The following is an 18,230-nucleotide window of genomic DNA, read 5'->3' on the forward strand; positions in this document are numbered from 1 at the left end:
ATGGACAAGGAAAGGCTTCAAGATGAGCTGCGCATTTTTAGAGGTAAGCCCTCTTCCTTCCCTTCCATCCAATAGCTCAGGAATGGGAGGAAAGATTGAAACGGGTCTCTGGACCAGATGAGTGGGCAGTCATGGGGTAAGAGGGAAGGTCCTCTCATGGATCAGTAGCTAGTTAAAAGATAGGAAACAAAAGGTAGGAATAAATGGTCAATTTTCCAAGTGGAGAGCAGTAAATAACGGGGTCCCCCAGGGATCTGCACTGGGGCTGGGGCTGTGCAACATATTCATAAATGCTCTGGAAAAGGAGGTAAACAGTGAGGTGGCAAAGTTTGCAGAGGATACAAAATTATTTGAGATAGATAGGTCAAAAACTGACTGGGAAGAGAGACAAAGGGATCTCACAAAACTGGCTGACTGGACAGGAAAATGACCAATGACATTCAGTGTTGACAAGTGCCAAGTAATGCACATTGCAGAACAGAATCCCAACTCTCCATGCAAAATGATGAGGTCTAAATTAGCTCTTACTATTCAGGGGAGAGATCTTGGAGCCACTTTGGGGAGTTCTCTGAAATCATCCCCTCCATGTGCAGCAGCCATCAGAAAAGGCAATGGGACGTTAGGAACCATCAGCAAAGGGAGAGAGAATAAGGCAGAAAATAGCATCATGCCTCCGTATAAATCCATGGTACATCCAGACCTTGGATACTGCCTGCAGGCTGGTCACCCCATCCCAAAGAGGATATATCAGAATTGTAAAAAGTACAGAGAAGAGCAACAAAAATGACGAGGAGGCTGGAACAGCTTCCATCTGAGGAGAGATTAAAAAGACCGGGACTGTCCGTCTTAGACAAGAGACGACTAACCTGGGGGGGGGGGGGGGGATACGATCGCGCTCTAGCCAGCCGCGATGGGTGTGGAGAAAATGAGAAAGTGTCATTTACCCCGTCATGTAACACAAGAACCCGGCCTCACCCAATGCAATGAATAAGCAGCAGGTTTAAAACAAACGTAAGGGAGTACTTCTTCATAGAACACACAGTCAGCTGTGGAGTTCATTGTCAGGGGGTGCTGTGAAGGCCAAATGTATAACGGGGTTCAATAAAGAACTAGATAAGTTCATGGAGGATAGGTCCATCAGTGGCTATTAGGCAAGATGGCCGGGGACAACCCCAGTTTTCTGGGTGTCCCTAAACCTCTGACTGCCAGTAGCTGGGACTGGACGATGGGATGGATCACTTGATAATTGCCCTGATCTGTTCACTCCTTCTGAAGCACCTGGCACTGGCCGCCATCAGAAGACAGGACACTGGGCTGGGTGGACCATTGGTCTGACTCAGTGTGGCCATTCTTAGGAGTGTGCTCTCTGCTGCTGCTGAACAGATGCAGCAGAGAAATCTTTCCTCACCCTGACCTGCAAGAAGGGAGACGAGCGTCTCTGGCCAATTCAGTCTTTGGCCTCTCTGTTCTGACAGGCGGGCTAATTAGTGCTAATTGTGCTGGGCTGTTTGAGACGAGCCCTGCTGGGAGCTGTATTTTATGCTTTTCAATGAAAGGGAAATAGTTTGTTGGCCGGTGAGAGAAGGAAGTGGCCTTTCTATAGAGATGTTACTGCTTTGAATAAGACTCATGGGCCCTGATCTTCTGAAAGGACTGTGAGGGTCCGACTCGAGGCGCCTCAGAGGGGCTGGGTTGTTTCGGCACTCAGCATTGTCTGAAAACCGGAGCCCCCCTTAAATTGTCTTAAACCGGTCACGACGTCCAGAGTGTGCAGCCCCTCTCCAAAGGTTGAGTCACAGGCCTAATCGCCCTGGGATGAATTTGGAATGTTTGTTAAACATCAGTTAACGATGGGGAAAAAATAATCCTCTAGAGGGCACATGCTAAACAAAACTGTAACACTGGATACTTGGTCACAGTCTGAATGGAAGCTTAAACCCTTCCATTGTTTGAGATTATTACCAGCCCTTATAAGGAAGTTACAGTCATGAGAGGTGTGTCCCATGAATGGTTAGAAGCTTATAAGCTCTTTGGGGCAGGGCACGTCTCTCTGTTCTGTGTTTGTACAGCGCCTAGCGCAATGGGGCCTTGATACATGACTGGGGCTCCTAGGCGACGCCATAACACACCTAATAAATAACATACAGTGCCCAGCACACTGGGGTCCTGATCCAGGATCAGGGCTCCCAGACACTATTGCAGTGTGGCTAAGAAGAAAAAGCTGATAGATAGCTGTAAGTTGTAGTTATAAATGCCCTATCGATCTCTATACCAAGCAATTAATCATCTAATTTAGGGTTAATCATTTATCAACCCTTTTTAAACAATGAATGGGACCTTCCTGCAAAGCAGCACCAGAGCCGCTGCGAACCTGTCAGTCTGTGACCCTTCGCAATCTTTCTTCTGTTCTAAAGACAGGAACTTCCTCCGGCAGAAGCTGAGATCCTCCCTCACAGTCTACGTGCTGCTGGCACTTTCTTACCTGCTGATTGTCATCCTGTTTGTGGTGTCGCTCTCCAGAGGTACCTTGCGTGGGGCCTTCGGGAGTTGAAACGTTTCACGTCATTGATGAGGAAGGAAGTTGGGGGGACTCAGAGAGACGTGCTCAGAAGCCCTGGGGTCAAACCCTGATACTGAGCCCTTCTGTGTCCTTGTTCTTCTTTGTCTTACCAGCAGCAAAGAGCTCACCCAAGATTCCCCCTGTGCTGGGTGCTGCGTGGACACAGGGAGCCAGCCCCTGTCTGGCAGAGCTCTCAGGCTAAACTGACACAGGGTGGGAAGGGAAACAGGTACGGAGAAGGGAAGTAACTGCCCAGGCTCTCCCAGCAGGCCAGGGGTTGAGCTGGGAATAGAATCCCATCTCCTGAGTGCCACCCTGTCCCCTGCCTGTCCACCTCGGTAGCAGGGCCCTCGCCGTCTCTGTGTCTCCATTTCTCTCCAGCTGCAAAGTGGGGGTGGTATTGTATGTTGTTCTCTACCTGGCGAGGGGAGGCAGGTGACGTGACTTTGAAGGTGTGGCACTCTAGCATTGTTATAGAATGGGCTCTATTGATTATCTTCATCAATAAGGTAAATTAAAGCCTTGCTCAAAAGGACCCTGGTGGGCTGAGGGGGCGGAGGGGTGGGAGATAAATTAGGTCAAACTTGTTTAACCCTTCCATTGCCTCACACTGAGGTCTTGTTGCTGGCGCTGGGGGTGCTCTGCCAGACATAGCTGGCATGCTGAGTACTAGCAAGAGGGTTACTCCGTCAGCACTCACCAGCCCAAAAAGGAGACACATCCTAGCCGCCTTGGTCACACAGAACGTGGCCATAACCCCAGGGCCAGGCAGATCCCCAGAGCTTCATGTTGGGACTTTTCTGGGCGTGGATTTTTGCACTGATGTTGTGCAAGTCTCTAGTCACCTTTCACACCAGCGCTGCTACGACAGCATAGCTCCCCTAGGGCACCAATGCTTACTCTGGGGGACAAACCCTTGGAAACACCCACCGCAGCCTTTGCAAATCTGCCTGGAATTTCTGGTGCCCACTGGGGATTGTCTAATGGCAGTTTTTTTCTTTGTGTATCCCAAGGTGTGTTTGTTTCCCACCAAACCTGTTAAATCCTGCTTCTTATTCCAGGATGAACCAGGTTGTAAACCCGGGAGAATTAGTGCATTAAGGTGCCCAGATCACCTTGCCCTGTGATTGGCTGTAAGGGCATGGTTTTGGGTTTCCCTATGGAGTAAATAAGTCTTTGGAAGGTGTTTCTCGCACACGCAAGTGCTGGTGAGCTCGCTGGGTAAAGGGTGTTGAAACCCAAAGATGACTCAATGTCACTCAGACATAACAGGGTGGCATCAGGGTCAGATAACCTGGCGTTCTCTCTCTCTCTCTCCCCCCCCCCACCCCGATTTTAGTTTCAATGCTCTCTTCCCAACTTAATGAAATGCGCAAGGAGCTGAATAACTCCAGCAACAATTTCAAATGTAAGTGCAGGGCACTGCCCTGTGCCCCCTCCCCCCTGCTCCTCCCCAGCTCCCGACTCCTGCTGCCTCTGCTGTGTCCGCCCCAAGGTCCACTGCCCCTGCAGGAGCCTCTTCCGTCCCATATTCCTCTTCCCGCCCCTGCCCTCGGCTCTGCCCACCTCCCTGGGTTGCCCTCCTGCGGACACCTCGCTCCTTCTGGCCACAGCTGCCACTCCCTGCTGTGATCATTCGTTGTAGAGTGTCTGTTCAGACCCTAACACCAGGGACCCTGCTGTAAGGTCCGTCCCCAAGCAGAAATTCTGGGGCTTTACCTCTTCTGATTTTCTTTGGTTCGCATCACCCTGCACATGGGGTGGGGTGGGGTCGTCCTAGTTTCTGAGCCATTTCCTTGCTTCGGAGCCTAGGCCCCAGCTTTCTCCTGTTTGTTAGACAGAAGCAAACCCCTGTAGAATTGCGACTGGACACTTCCAGCGATAACCACTGTTTTGGAAGTCAGGTCCTTGCAGAGCTGGGGTCATGTTGTCATTTCCACACGTGTCTCTGACTCAGCTGGTCCCACCCCTTTCCAGTGTTCCCGTGTGGACCTGAGGCCCGGGAATGGGAATACTTCAGCGGGAAATGTTACTATTTCTCCTTGCATGCCACATCTTGGCAGAGGGCGAAGGAGCTGTGTGAGGAGAAGCATTCGTTCCTGGCCATCATTAACAGCCATGCCAAGCAGGTAAAGACGAGAGTCTGGATGGAAAGCCCCTGAGCTCCTTTCTCATGGCTTGCCGTCTCTCAGGGCCTCTCTGTCATTCCCGCATTCTTAGCACCCACAGGGAACTAGCCGCTTCCCCCAGCTAACTCTGCAGCACCCTCCTGTGGGTCCCCATCGCTACACATATCACAACTCTTTGCTGTGGGTGGCCAGTGGGAATTGAACGTGGCTGAAAGCACAGGCTTCGACCACTTGAGCTGAAGGAGCAACTCCATTAGCAGTCCAAGGCTTTTGTGCTCTTTGTGCCAGCCACGCAAAGGGGACGTCACTGAGACCCTGGCCCTGAGTGGTACATGCTCTGTTATGGGTCCCTGGATGCATGTAGCGGCAGAGCCCTGTGGGGTGTGTGACACATTGAATAGACATGGCTTCCCCAGCCCCACTTCTGCTGTGATGCAAACGGAGAGTAAAATTGCACTGATCCTGGTAAAGGAGATGACTCTGTGCTTCCTCCCCCACGCCCCTTCTGGCCGTAGAATTTTATCATGTACAGGACACGCAACCAGCGCTTCTGGATCGGCCTCTCAGACCGGAATGCAGAAGGGGAGTGGAAATGGATCGACGGGAGCGACTCCACAACCGGTTTCACGTGAGTGTGGGGCTGACCCCTGCTGGCTACCGCTCTCCTTCTTCCTTAATGCCGCAGGCCTCCTTCTGCAGAACAGCCTCTGTGTCTGTTGAGAGAGCCCGAAGGCGTGGGGCTGGGCCACATCAGGGTAAAATCAGGTCATGGGAAGCCACATGGGGTGTTGATGTCCAACTTTCCGTGGTGTATAAGGCTGATGGTTTTCACCAGCAATGGGCCTACATTTCAATCTCTGAGCCAGCCGTCCCCCTAACTCCAGGAAACACCGGCTTCAAATCCCCATGGTGTGTGGCTCAGGCCCACCTCCTGCTTTGACCCCGCTCTGTCCCCTGCACCCCGTTCCTGCCACTCCAGCTGCAGTCCCGCTGTGTTTAGGTACTGGAAGGAGGGGGAGCCCAACAACAGTGACCAGAACGAGGACTGTGCACACGTCTGGACCTATGGGGAGTGGAACGACGTGCATTGCACATACGAGTGCTACTACATCTGTGAAAAGCCTGCACCTCCGTGAGCAGAGACCGGACCAAAGCCACCTCCCAGCCACACTGCCTGAACCTGCAGGTCAGTGCAGAGAGCCAGCACTGCCTCCTGGTGGTGACAGAGATGCAAGCCAAGGTCCAGCCCTTTGACACTGTAAACATCACACTAATCTTTTTACTTTCCCCCGCTCTTCTGTTCTTAATTTATATTCCTTTTATCTTTGTGTCCACTTCCTGTCAGCTCCTCCATGGGTCTCTCTCAGCCATTGGGTCAGTATCCTTGGGAGGACCCAGAAGGCACTTCTGATGCTAAAAGTCTGCACCTTTCCAGCTTGAGCCTAGGGCTGATCAAAAATGTTTTCAAATGAAGATGTTGTTGAAAAGTTGCCTTCTTGAAACCAAATTTTAAAAATGAGTTTTCAAAATGTTCTGGGGTTTTTACTCCCCCTCTCCATGCCAATAAACGAAAAAAAGAGGGGAAACGGGTGAAAATGGGAAAAATTTAAAACCAAACATTTTGGGCCAAAAATTATTTTTTTGGGAAAAAAATGAAAGGAGGTTATGAAGTTTTCAAAACTAACCAAATTTTCAAAATCCATCCCACCCCCAAATTGCATCTGTTTTCAGTTTTCAATCAATTGGCTGTAACAGACTTGCGTCCTCCGTGGGTTGGGCACCTCGGTAACATCCGGAGACTTGTGGGTCACGCGTGGGTGCACTTGGAAGGTTACAGGGAACCAATGTGCAGGGTCTGCTGAGAACCACAAGAGGCCGCAGTGGCAGCTGAGTCCTCCCTGTTTTTAGCAGGTGGAATAGTGAGAGCACAGGGCAAAGTTTGATGCAATCACGGGGGAAGTAACCAGTTTAGGATCAATAAGAGCAGACACAGATTTATCCAATGTGTGATTCCCTGCCCTCAGGGAGTCAGACACAGTCACTAGGTATGGGGTGTGCCAGTTAATAGCATTTATAGCCATCTCTGCAAGCTCTGATCATAGGGTTAGAGGAATCATAGTGGGGATTAGCGAGAAATTCTTTCCCACTGTAGAGCTAGTTACACTGGCAGAGGGGAGGGTTGGCTTTTCCTCTGACGCAATGAGCAATGGCCACTACCAGAATAGATGGACCCCTGGTATGAGAGGGGATGACCCCAGACTAGCTGGGGCAGTGGCCCTCTCGGATATGAATCCTCTAATGCTCCTCTATAAATTCAGAGTTAATGGCCACATCTGCAGCTCTGTTAGCGTCTCTGGATTTGTCAACTCCATAGGTGCTGGAACTAGGGGTGCTCCCACACCCCCTGGCTTGCCGCGGTTTCCATTAGATGCAGGGTTTGCAGTTTGGCTCAATGGCTCTAAGCACCCCGCTATACACATTGTTCCAGCCTCCCTGCACAACTCTGAGGTCTCTTCCCCCACCCTCCAAACCCTGGTGCTGTTTCCCCCAGGAATTCTCTCTCTGTGGCATGTGACTCTCCTATTCCCTGCACAGGGAAAGCTCTGGGTCAGATCATTCTGGTGGCCGGGAAAGTCTCCAGCGAGGGATGGTGACAGATACATATCTCTCCATCAGACATGGTTTGGTTCAGCTGCGGCGGGTCTGGAAATTATTTCCCTGTGAACAACTTAATTTCTGTCAACAGCCGTCTTTGAAAAATGTTGGCGGTGTTATTGAAAACTCCTCCAAAAATCAGCCAACAAAAAAAACGACACTTTCCATGGATAACCAAACAATTTCACCTGCACACCTCTCCCCCCCGCCCAAATATTGGAAAATAGATCTTGGAAATAGATCTTGGAAGATAATGTCCATTTTGTAAAAAAAACAACAAAATTTTCCTGGCCAAAATAAAACTCTTGATGGAAAATTTACAACCAGCTGTAGTTGAAACCTGTAGGCACCAGATGGTGCCCTTCCGCCCACAGCAGAGCGCTGGAAGTGGAAAGTTGCACTCAGCATAAAGCCAGCTTCCTTTGCTGTCTCCTGCGCTTTCTGTCCTTTCCTCATTGTACAGTAAAAAAAAGAAATTGAATAGGCTGCAGATTGCAGGCCTAACGGTAAAACTATTTGGCTGGGGGGCTTCTGCTGCCCTGGCACCCTGAGCACTGTCACGATAATAAATAATTAAGTCTTCTCATCAATCAGTCTACAAAGGAGGCGACTCATTACTCCCATTTTACAGACCTGCATTGTACATCCCCTGAGTTCTCAGCACTTACAGCAGCTTACACAGGGTTATTACGTTGCTAATAAAAACAGCCATAGGACAAGCCGTTGCTCTCGAGTTGGAAGTGAAATGGGTGATGGTGAATTTGGAGCCCCTGGTGCTCAGATTTGCAAAGGGGCTGAGCACCCACCCGTCCCATTGACCTTGCAAATCAGACATCCCCATCTTGATTAGGGGGACGCACATGAGGTAAGAGTGGCGCTAACACGGTTTATTAGGTGTGTTACGGGAGCGCCTCGGAGCCCCACACAGGACCAGGACGCCTGTGTGCTGGACGCTGTACAAAAGATTCTTGTGTACAAAACAAATTAATAATCTCTGATGTACAAAGACACCTAGGGCCCAAGCCTGTATTCCTGGTGAAGGTCTGGGGCTGGATTCGACAGTCATGTACCCTGGCATAAATCTAAGCTGCTCTGTCTGGGCCTGCCCCTTGCAGCAGCACCTAGAGACCCACTGTGCTAGGCGCTGTACAAGCACAGAGTGAGAGAGAGCCCCAGAGCCAGGCTGGGGTGGTGTCCTGCTCTTCTGTGTACCATGGTAGCAGGGCCCCCTTGTGCTGCACCTGACACAGTCCCTGCTCTGCAGAGCTGGAAGTCTAAAGGGGCAAGACAGAAACTCAAGGCCCAGAGAGAGGATGCCAGCGTCATGCAGGAAGTCAGAGGCAGAGCTGGGAATTGAACTCAGGTCTCCTGTCTCAGCCCAGTGCCCCAGTCATTAAACAAGGCCTCCCTCTGAGAGGCCTCTGGAGAGGAGCTAGGATCTAATCCTGGCTGGGGCACAGGCAGCTGTTGTCAAGGCTCAAGTGCCAGGGTGAAGGATTTGCGTCGGATCCTTCTCCTGGAGCAAGAATATCTTGCAGACAAGTCTGTCGCCTTTGTTCCAGTTGGAGTTTGAGAGTAAAAGCGAACAGTGGGCTGCGCCTTGCCATGCCCCGACCCTGAGCACATGGAGAACCACCCTGTTAAACCCAGGGTTGTGAGTTCAATCCTTGAGGGGGCCATTTAGGGATGGGCAGCTGGGATGGATACAAAGGTGACAGCCACTTTCTACACCCCTTAGCTTGGTTAGGGTTGGGGAGGATGCACACTTAGGGGGCTTGGTGCACATGTTAAATACCCAGGCAGCTGCTCTAGCCCAGGGGGCCCATATGCTCTTCCTCTGCGTTTCATTGGTGGACAGCGTTCGCCAGCGAGTTTATACGGGTGAGTCCCCAGAAGGCTGGGGATTGGGAGTGGTTGGCAGGCCCCATTGTCAGAGTCTCCAAGAAGCACAGTGCATTGTGCTTCCTGTACACAGGTGAGACCTTCAGAGGGTCAATCTGCCTCTGTCTCTTCAAGGTGGAGAGAGGCCGTCTGGGGAGCTGGGGCCGGTTGTTACTCTGGCAGGGCCTAGCACGAGTAGGTGGGACTGGATGGAGAGTGCTGAGGTTTCCCCACACACTTCATCACTCACGGGGCGGAGAGGGCTCTGCTCAGCGAGGGGAAGCGGGCTGCGCTTCGCCAGAACCTCCTCCGGCAGCAAGGCCTTCCGCAGTGCCGCCATTACACGAGATTGATCACATGTTAGAAACCTCAGCGCCTTCATCTGTAGCGGCTGCCTGGGGAGAGATTTTGCCAAGAAGCTGCTGCACTCCAAGGCCTGGCAACCGCATGCATTGCAACTGCCAGGGGAAGCATACTCGAAAAGGCCATGGCTGGAACTCTAGCCAGGGGGACTAGGAAAGTATCTGGGGGCTACAGCGAGTCAGAGAATGGGCAGGATCAGCTGTGACAAGTTAAAAAAGAAACAAGCAAATTTCACACAAACTTTTTGGGAAAATTTTCAACAAAACAAAACTCAAAACAATTGAGGTTTGGGTTTTTTGGTCCTCCTCCACCCTGCCTCCCTTCTTCCCCACTCAAAACAGGAGGGAGAGAATGAAAACACACACACACACACACGTTTGCTGCCAAAACATCTAAAACTTTTACTTAAACCAAACTTACTGTATTTGTTTTTAGATTTAATTAAACAATGGGGTGAAAATGTCTGAGGAGGGCAGCAGAGGTCTCCCAACGCCAGCCTTGGCTAAGCACAGATTGCGGGGGGGCAGGAAACGGTGGGCTGGGGTCACTGCTGCACCCTGGACAAGGCTGCCCAGGCTGCAGGGGTGCGCAGCCCAAGGGACATTTCAGGGCTTTGGTCCTGGGGTGGAGAGCCCCTAACAAGAGTCACACACCTGTTGCACTTGGGCAGCCTCAGGCAGGTCAGGTCCCCCAGCTGGCCAGGTGCAGGGCCCCCTCCCAGCCCGGCCTGGGCAGCAGGCTGGGGCAGAGACCCAGGGCTGTGCGGTTACTTCTCTACCAGAAATAAGGGCTCCAGTAAGGGGGCCTTGTGCACCCTGGGGCATCTGACATCCCCACAGGCCAGTTATAGCCCCACCCTCCACCCACTCCCCTGAGAGGGTCCCAGGGCCCCCAATTATATCCCAGGTAAAACCCCAATCCATGAAACAGAGAGAAGGGTCTCTGGGGAATCATTGAATATCAGGGTTGGAAGGGACCTCAGGAGATCATATAGTCCAACCCCCTGCTTAAAGCAGGACCAGATCCCTAAATGGCCCCCTCAAGGATTGAACTCACAACCCTGGGTTTAACAGGCCAATGCTCAAACCACTGAGCTATCACCCCGCCCCCGGTGGGGGGGGGAATCTGAGGGGGCACGATGGGGCAAGGTCCAGGGGGCATAAAGGGGGGTCGCAGGGAGCAGGGTGGGAGTGGTTCTGGGCTTTCTCGCTGTTGAGAATTTTCTTCAGGTTTTTTGTGTGTGTGAAAATTTTAGCAAGAAAAACCCTGGAGCCTCCCAGCCACTTCCTGGCACACCCCACTTCATCCCCCCCACCCGCTTTTATCCCCTTCATCCCCCCACCCCCACTGACTATTATCCCCTCACACCTTCCACACCCCTTCATCCCCTGTACCTCCTATGCCCAGCCCCCCTACCCCTTCATGCCCTCACACCCTCCACACCCCTTCATCACCCCCACCCGCTTTTATCCCCCACACCCTCCATACCCCCTGTACCACCTATACCCAGCCCCCACTCTCTTCAAGCCCCCACCTGCTTTTATCCCCTTCACCACCCCACACCCCTTCATCCCTCTGCACTCCCATGCCCAGCCCCCCAGCCTCCTTCATCCCCTGCACCCCCTTTCACACTCCCGCAATCTCCACACCCCTTTATCCCCCCGTACTCCCCCCACACCACCCCCCGTACCCCTCCATCCCCTGCACCCCCAATTCCCAGCCCCCACACCCCTTCATCCCTCTGCACTCCCATGCCCAGCCCCCCAGCCTCCTTCATCCCCTGCACCCCCTTTCACACTCCCGCAATCTCCACACCCCTTTATCCCCCCGTACTCCCCCACACCATCCCCGTACCCCTCCATCCCCTGCACCCCCAATTCCCAGCCCCCACACCCCTTCATCCGCTGCACCCCATTGCCCCCCGCCTTCACTGCTTAGCCCCCCAGCCCCGGCACCAGGGAGGGGCGGTGCCCCTGCAGCCCTAAAGGGTCCGCAGCCCTCCGCCCTCCCCCAGTTCGGGTCTGAGCCCAGCCGGGCCTGCGGCTGCTAATTGCGATGAATGGACCATGGGAATTCATGGGGCTGCGCCCTAAACACCCCAGAGCCAAGACGCGGGGACGCGTCCCTGGGCGCCCCCGACACCCCTTGCCGAGCTGCCCCAGTCCCCCCGCTCCGACCCCCCCCCCACAGGAGGGAGGTCCCGGGACCCGCTGCGGGGCCGGTTCCCGGTGGGTTCTTGTCTCTGCCCTGTGAAGAATAGACCCGGTTTGATGCCTGGGGAGGGGCGAGTGTAGACCCGGTTTGGGGCCGTTAATGCGGAGAGGGGGGTGAGTGTAGATCCGGTTTCGGGCACTTTAATGCGTTACCCAGCTTCGGTTTGTTACACAAACCGGATTAACCCGAGCCCATCGGATCCGGCCTGTAACGACCGTCGCAAAGCGCCCGGCCGCTGGGCTCGGGCCCTACCCATGCCTATGGGGGCTCCCGCCCTTTGCCCCTCCAGCAGCCGCGGCGAGAGGCAGCCAGGGAGCGGGGCCGCGCCGCCTGGGCCCTGAGCCGACCGGTCACTCCCCTGCTCCGAGCAGCCCCCGGGTCGCGGTCACACGCGGGGTCTGTCACAGACACTCAGACCCCTCACCCCGGCTGGCCCGTCTCGCCAGAGGTGCCTGCTCTTAGCCCCAGGCCCCGGCCCGCTCCGCTGGCTGCTGGCTGCGGGTGACTCCCCAGGCCGGGATATGGCCCAGTGGCGCTATAAGGCCCGGCAGGAGCTGGTGCGGTGACCCCCGCGGGGACCCCACGGGAATCCGACGGGTACCGCAGCGCGGCCCCTAGCCCCGGACTCGCCGCGCCTTGCCCCTGGAACCCACAACCAAATGCCCGGTCTGGGCCTGCCCCGGTCTCTATAGACTGGCTGCCGGTCTGTATAACCCGACCCCGGCTTCTCCCGCGGGGCCTGGCCAGAGGCCCACTTCCACCGCGGACCCTTCACCCTCCTGCCCGCCCCGGAGCAGATCTGCGCTCAGGTCTCCAGCGATTAACCCCTATTGCTCCGGCTCTGTGTGAGACACCGGCTTCACTTCGAATTAATGCGTGTGATCGATCCCCTCGGACCGATAGGAAACGCCCCGCCCAGGAACAGCCTTTAAAAACTCCTTGAATTCGGGTCTCCCTGTTGCCCCCTGCGGAGCCCGGGCCCCGGGGGCTACAGAGTCGGGTGGGCGAGGCTCGCTGGGGACCCCTGGACCCGCGGGCCTCTGAGGCTCGCTCGCTCGCTCGCTCTGGGGGTGGGGGCGAGGAGGCGGAGGCGGACGGGGCCTGGGGAAGCCCTGGCAGTCTGAGCCGGGCGCTGGGCATGGACTTGTTGTGTCTGGGAGCAACAGCGCGACTTTCTCCCCCTGGATCCTGGCCTGAGACAATAGGAGCCCCCCGTTCGCAGCTGGAGCGGTCGGGGAAGTCTCTGTCTCTGGCATTGCAGCCCGCGCTGGGCAAGCCTCCAAGCCGGGTAGGTGTCGAGATTTTTGTCTGTTCTCCTCCCCGCGTCGCTGCGAGCGGGGATGGGTGCATGGCCTGGGGGGAGGGATACCCACGGGGCGGAGGTCTCAGCTCGGAGGTACCAACTTATCCATGGTTTATGGAGACCCTGGGACACAGCTCCCCTCCTGGCTGGGCGCATCCCTTCCCCGTCCCCCAATTTTCCTGCGGTGCGTGGGTATCCCTGGCACTTAATTGGGGTTGAAAATTCTCCAAGGCTGCAGCCGCCGCCCCAGCTCAGCGGTGAGGGGCGCTAGCCAGCTCCGTGCTCCGCCCGTCTGTCCCAGGCAGGTTCTGGTCTCTCTGTGGAGCCGGGGGGAGAAATCCCTGCTGGGGGGCTGCCCTGCAGGAGAACAGGGTGTAAATCTGCACACGCGGGCGGAGCAGCCCCGAACTCCCGGCTCCAGGGAAGCCAAGAGCAGAAACTCCCCTGGACTTGGAGGGAGCCGGGGTCTCACCCCCCGCCATTAGAGCTCCGGGGTCCCACTTGCCCCCGGAGAGCAGGGACAAAGCCAGGCTCCATGCGGAACCGGGGCCCGCCGCGCAGCCAGAGCCCCGCCAGCCGGCAGCGACCCGCCCCGGTCTGCGGGCGAGTCCCAACGGAACGAACGAAGCCGAGCCGGGACCGAACCGGGGGCTTCGGCCGCTGAAACCCGGCAGGCTCGTGAGCGCTGCGGGCCCGGGGCTCGCCCCGAAATTACTGCGGCGACAAGCGAAGCCCGCGGGCCCGGGGAAGCTCCGCACGAAGGACACCAAAGCGCCGGGTATTGGGGTAACTAACCCGAGAAACGAACGAAATTTCGTTGGTTCCGATTCCGCGGCCCCGGCCCGGCCCCGTTTTGCGGAGAGCGGCGGCTGCGGGACCGAGGGGAAGGACGCGCCCGCAGGTGAATGCGGCTCGCGGGAGCGGGGCTGGGGGCCGGGGGGCGGCCGGGGGGCTGCGGGGAATTGACCCGGCCGGGGCCGGCCGGGGCTAGCGGGCTCCGGGGCCCAGGGGCGGAGAATTCGTTGTGGTTCCATTAAAGCGGCACCGCGGGGCTCGCTTGACCCAGCGGCGCCGGGCGGGTGGCGAACCAGAACCGCGGGCATCGAGCCGAACCCAGCGAGCCCCGGCGGGGGAAGGAGCCGCCCGCGGGGCGCTGCCCGCCAGGGATCGGGGTGGGTAAAAACCCAGCTCGGCTCCGGGGATTAAAGCAACAGGCGGAAACGGGGGGTGGGATTCTCCCCGCCCCAGGGCTGGGGGCAGAGAACCCCACGTCCGAGCCCGTTACCCGCCCCATATCCTACCCCGGTAACCCGCCCGACGTCAGACCCAGTTATCCGCCCCACATTTAGCCCATCTTAACCCTCATTATCCGCCCCATAACGAACCCATCCTGCCCCATAACTTGCTCCTGTAACCTACCCCACCAGCCACCCCATCTTTCCCCCCGCCCGCCAATCAACCCCATCCCGGCCCAGATACTCCTCTATCTCCGGGGCCGATCCATGGCTCACTCGGGGCGGGGCGGGGCGGGGGCTGAACCGGGGTAACCTCTGGGGGCTCTTCCCCCCACAGGGCTCGGGGAGCCTGGAGGTCGATAATGGTGGCGGGGGAGGTTCTTTATTGCCCAGAATAATGTAAAGAGATTAGGGGACTAACGTGTGCGGTGGGAGAAGGGGGGGACGGACCGGGGGATACAGGGCGGTGGGGGACAGACCGGCGGACATGGTGAGCTGTGGGGGACAGAAAAGAAGATTCGTGGCCAGGCAGATGGGGAACAGGAGGGGCGGGGGGGATGGACAGATGGGAGCCACGGCGGGACAGACCCGCACAGGCTGGGGAGGTTGGACTTCGGGGTTAGGTTCCGCCGCCTCCTTTCCTGCAGGTCTCCCCCTGCAGCTTCGCTCCCACCCCGGGAGGTTCAGCTGAGAAACCCCCTCCCCTCCAGATCAGGGGATCCTCCTTCCCTGCCCCAGGTTTCCATGCCCCCCTCCCCCGGGTTACCTGACCCCTCCCCAGGCCCAGGGCAACCCCTCCGGGTCCCAGTCCCGTGCCAGAACTAACCCAGTCTCTCCCCCACCAGGTTCTCCCCAGCGCGGCTGGAGCATGAAGACCGAGGAGGCACCATCCTGCTTGCAGCAGGCCACCCCGGTGCTGGGCTTCGGTGAGTGTCTGTATGGCCTGGGGTAGCCGAGAGACAGACCCTCCTCCCCGGGTAGGGAGTGGGCTGGCTGGGTCGCACCCCATCGCTGCTGACTGCCCGGCGTCCCCCGTCTCAACCCAGAGCTGTAGAATAGAGCCGGGACTTGTCTACACGGGTGCTGCTGATGGATTCGGTGTTTGCTGTTACTGCTCCAAGCCGCGGGGTGCGGCAGCCCCCCCTAGTTCCAGCACCACTGCTTGTCTACACAGGGACTGGCGCTGAAAGAACTACGTGGCTTTGAGTTCACACAGCCGGTTAGTTTGGTGCAAGTCTGGGAGTGGGACCTGAGTGTTTTCCACAGGAATTGAGCGATGCGGATAAAGGGGAGAGGGCTCAGAGAAGGGATAGGAGCATGATTACAGGGCTAGAAACCTGCCCCTGACAGATCTGTGACGGCAGGGGGGTAAGGCAGACTGACTAAGCGATGCCTGCAGGCCCCTGATTTAGTGTTACCCGCAAATACTGTTCGTTATCTAATGTGGAGTGTTTAACAAATGTCCATGTCTTCTGTTGGTGGATTTTGTGGTTTGTGAAAATAATGCAATTCATCTTTGTTAGGGTGTGGGGGAGAGGTAAGGGGGAGCCCCAAAATATTCCAGCTGTGTGCCCCAAAGGAGCTAATTCTGCCTCAACAGACTCCTCTTGGTAGCTTAACAAAGAGAAGGTTAAGGGGCGACTTGATGCAAGTCCACAAGTATCTGTTGGAGGGCAGAAATTTGATAATAGAAGGCTCTTCACTCTGGTTGTAGCCAGATCCAATGCCTGGAAGTTGAGGCTAGACAAATTCAGACTTTTAACAGGGAGGGTGATTAACCATTGGAGCAACTTGCCAAGGGTTGTGGGGGACTTTCCATCACTGGCCATCTTTAAATCGAGATGGGATTTTTCTAAAAGATCTACTCTACATCCAGCCCAGTTATTGGACCCTAAAGCAGGAAATGACACAGGGAACTCCTGTGGCCTGTGTTTCACAGAAGGTGAGACCAGATGACCAGTCCATTCTGGCCTTAGAATCTATGAATTAATTTGGTAAGGAATTGACAAACTTACATTGCAATGGGACTCTTGAAAGCAGTTTGCCCTTTAAATTAATGCTGCACATTTTGCTGATTGGAACTCATTCGCCATCTTGTCAGTTCCCAGCTCAGAACAGGAACAAGAATTTTAAAATCTCATGTTTTTAGCTCAAACGGCTGCATTTTTCTACCCTTTAATTTTAAAGCCTTGCAGTCGGTAGGATCCAAAATGTCAGAGGCTTGTTTACTTCCAGTTTCAAGTCCAGCCCCTTCTGAGGAGGTTGTGACTCTACCAGGGATTAGATGTTATTACAGACAAGCAGCATTCCCACTTACACCCTACACATCTTTTATCCTCCATCCCGCGACTGGATTGTTCTCTTTACGTTTTCTTAAGTTATTGCTGGGTGCTTGGCCTTGTGCCTAACAAAACTCCAGGTGTGAATTATTGACCGTGCCCTCAGCTCTCCTGCTCACATGGCCAGTGTCAGTGAATCACAATACAGGCTGGCCATGGGCATGGCTCTGTGGCATTCCACATAGCGTAATCCTTGGCAACAGGCTCACTTGGTCATTTAATAATCTAATGTAAAGTGTGTTTTGAACAAGGAGGGGGAACCTCGCAGCATCTGAAGTTTTGTGGCTCTCTTTAGTTCTTAGAGCTAGCTCAAGTTCACATACCTTTGTTCTTCATTTAAATATCTGTTCCTACTCCCTCCCCCCAAAAGCTATTTAAGTATTAAAGAATCCCCCCAAATCCCCTAACGGGGAAGCTTATGCTTTTTGTAAGGGATTGCAGTCACCACAAAACCCAACCACAGAAAGTTACACACTATACAGCTAATGGGACAAAAACAGAGCTGGTTTGAAATCTTGCATTGAAACCGTTATTGGACAGAAAACTGGGTTTTTGACCAAATGAAAATGTATGTGGACAGCGTCTCCTTTCCACAGAAAACTTTTGCTTTTTATCAGACAAACAAAAACATCAACCACCACCAACAGGTTTTGGAGTTTTGATGAAAAGTAAAATATTTCCATGGGAACACAAAAATCCATTTTTCCAACCAGTTCCAGACAAAGACCATGGGCCACATTTTCCGAGGAACCCAGCCTGGGCACTTTTGGAGCTGAGCAGAAAATCTGGTCTCTATTTAAGTGCCTGGATGGGAAATGAGCTCTTGAAAATCTGTCCCCAGTTGTGGGTGCTGAGCCCTTGGGAATCCAACCCTGGCAGCTATTTTTTCATGAAATTTTTTCTTTCTCCCCCCTGAGTGGGACATGAACCCTTGGGTATGTCTTCACTTCAGATTTATCGAAACCTGAGTTAATTCTGCTCCTAGCCTAGCGTGAGTGAGAGCAGCCATACAGCAATCTGGCACTGGAACTGTGTGATTGTTAGCAGGTGAGGAGCTGACAGGGCAGCCAATTTGAGTTACAAGTCCTGCCACACTTGAGTTAAGGGGGTTTTGTGCGTGGACAGGACTCAAGCTAGGGGCAACTCTTGAGCTAATTTCTGCAGTGAAGACAAGCCCCTACTGTCCTCTGCGTTTGAGCCAAGCTTTCAAATCCACAGTGTCTGTCAGTTCCAAAGTAGGCGAAACGAGATCCCGCAGCCTTAGTGACCGGTGAGTATCGCGAACAGGCTGGCACGTTTCCCCACAAAACCACAGGGAACCTCCCCTGACACCCCATCCTGACCCCGCTGGGCAAGCACTAAAACTAACCCCACCGCCTCGCCCTTTCTGCTTTAAATGGGACCTTCCTTGTTTGTGTGGGTTTAGACCTGAGCCTGACCCCGCTCCTGCAAAGTGTTGTCTACACTACCCCCAATCCCTTAGGTGTCTCTGAATATTTAGGGATAAGCAGCCTTGGGCACTGATTCAACAAAGCATGTACCTCATTTTAG

At 54.8% G+C, this 18,230-nt stretch overlaps 2 protein-coding genes across 2 annotated transcripts in view; both read left to right on the forward strand.

The window, feature by feature from the left end:
- Positions 1–5,825, forward strand: LOC140900817 (hepatic lectin-like). Its single transcript, XM_073318674.1, has 6 exons — positions 1–43; positions 2,415–2,522; positions 3,900–3,968; positions 4,538–4,689; positions 5,205–5,317; positions 5,690–5,825. Exons 1-6 carry the CDS (start codon positions 1–3, stop codon positions 5,823–5,825), a joined length of 621 nt encoding a protein of 206 aa, XP_073174775.1.
- A 7,545-nt stretch (positions 5,826–13,370) lies between these two features.
- Positions 13,371–18,230, forward strand: part of LOC140900848 (LIM homeobox transcription factor 1-alpha-like) — a 62,048-nt gene continuing 57,188 nt past the window's right edge. Inside the window, 3 exon segments of the mRNA XM_073318742.1 lie at positions 13,371–13,668; positions 13,671–14,006; positions 15,186–15,266. Coding sequence (XP_073174843.1) covers positions 13,641–13,668; positions 13,671–14,006; positions 15,186–15,266 — 445 coding nt within the window. The 5' untranslated portion in view covers positions 13,371–13,640.

The sequence above is a fragment of the Lepidochelys kempii genome, chromosome 20 (genome assembly GCF_965140265.1).
Source record: "Lepidochelys kempii isolate rLepKem1 chromosome 20, rLepKem1.hap2, whole genome shotgun sequence".
Lineage (NCBI taxonomy): Eukaryota > Metazoa > Chordata > Testudines > Cheloniidae > Lepidochelys > Lepidochelys kempii.

Coding starts and splice junctions, on each gene's coding strand:
- LOC140900817 (XM_073318674.1), top strand. CDS start 1: ATGGACAAGGAAAGGCTTCAAGATGAGCTGCGCATTTTTAGAG. Junction 3,969..4,537: donor CTCCAGCAACAATTTCAAAT/GTAAGTGCAGGG, acceptor ACCCCTTTCCAG/TGTTCCCGTGTGGACCTGAG. Junction 5,318..5,689: donor GACTCCACAACCGGTTTCAC/GTGAGTGTGGGG, acceptor CGCTGTGTTTAG/GTACTGGAAGGAGGGGGAGC.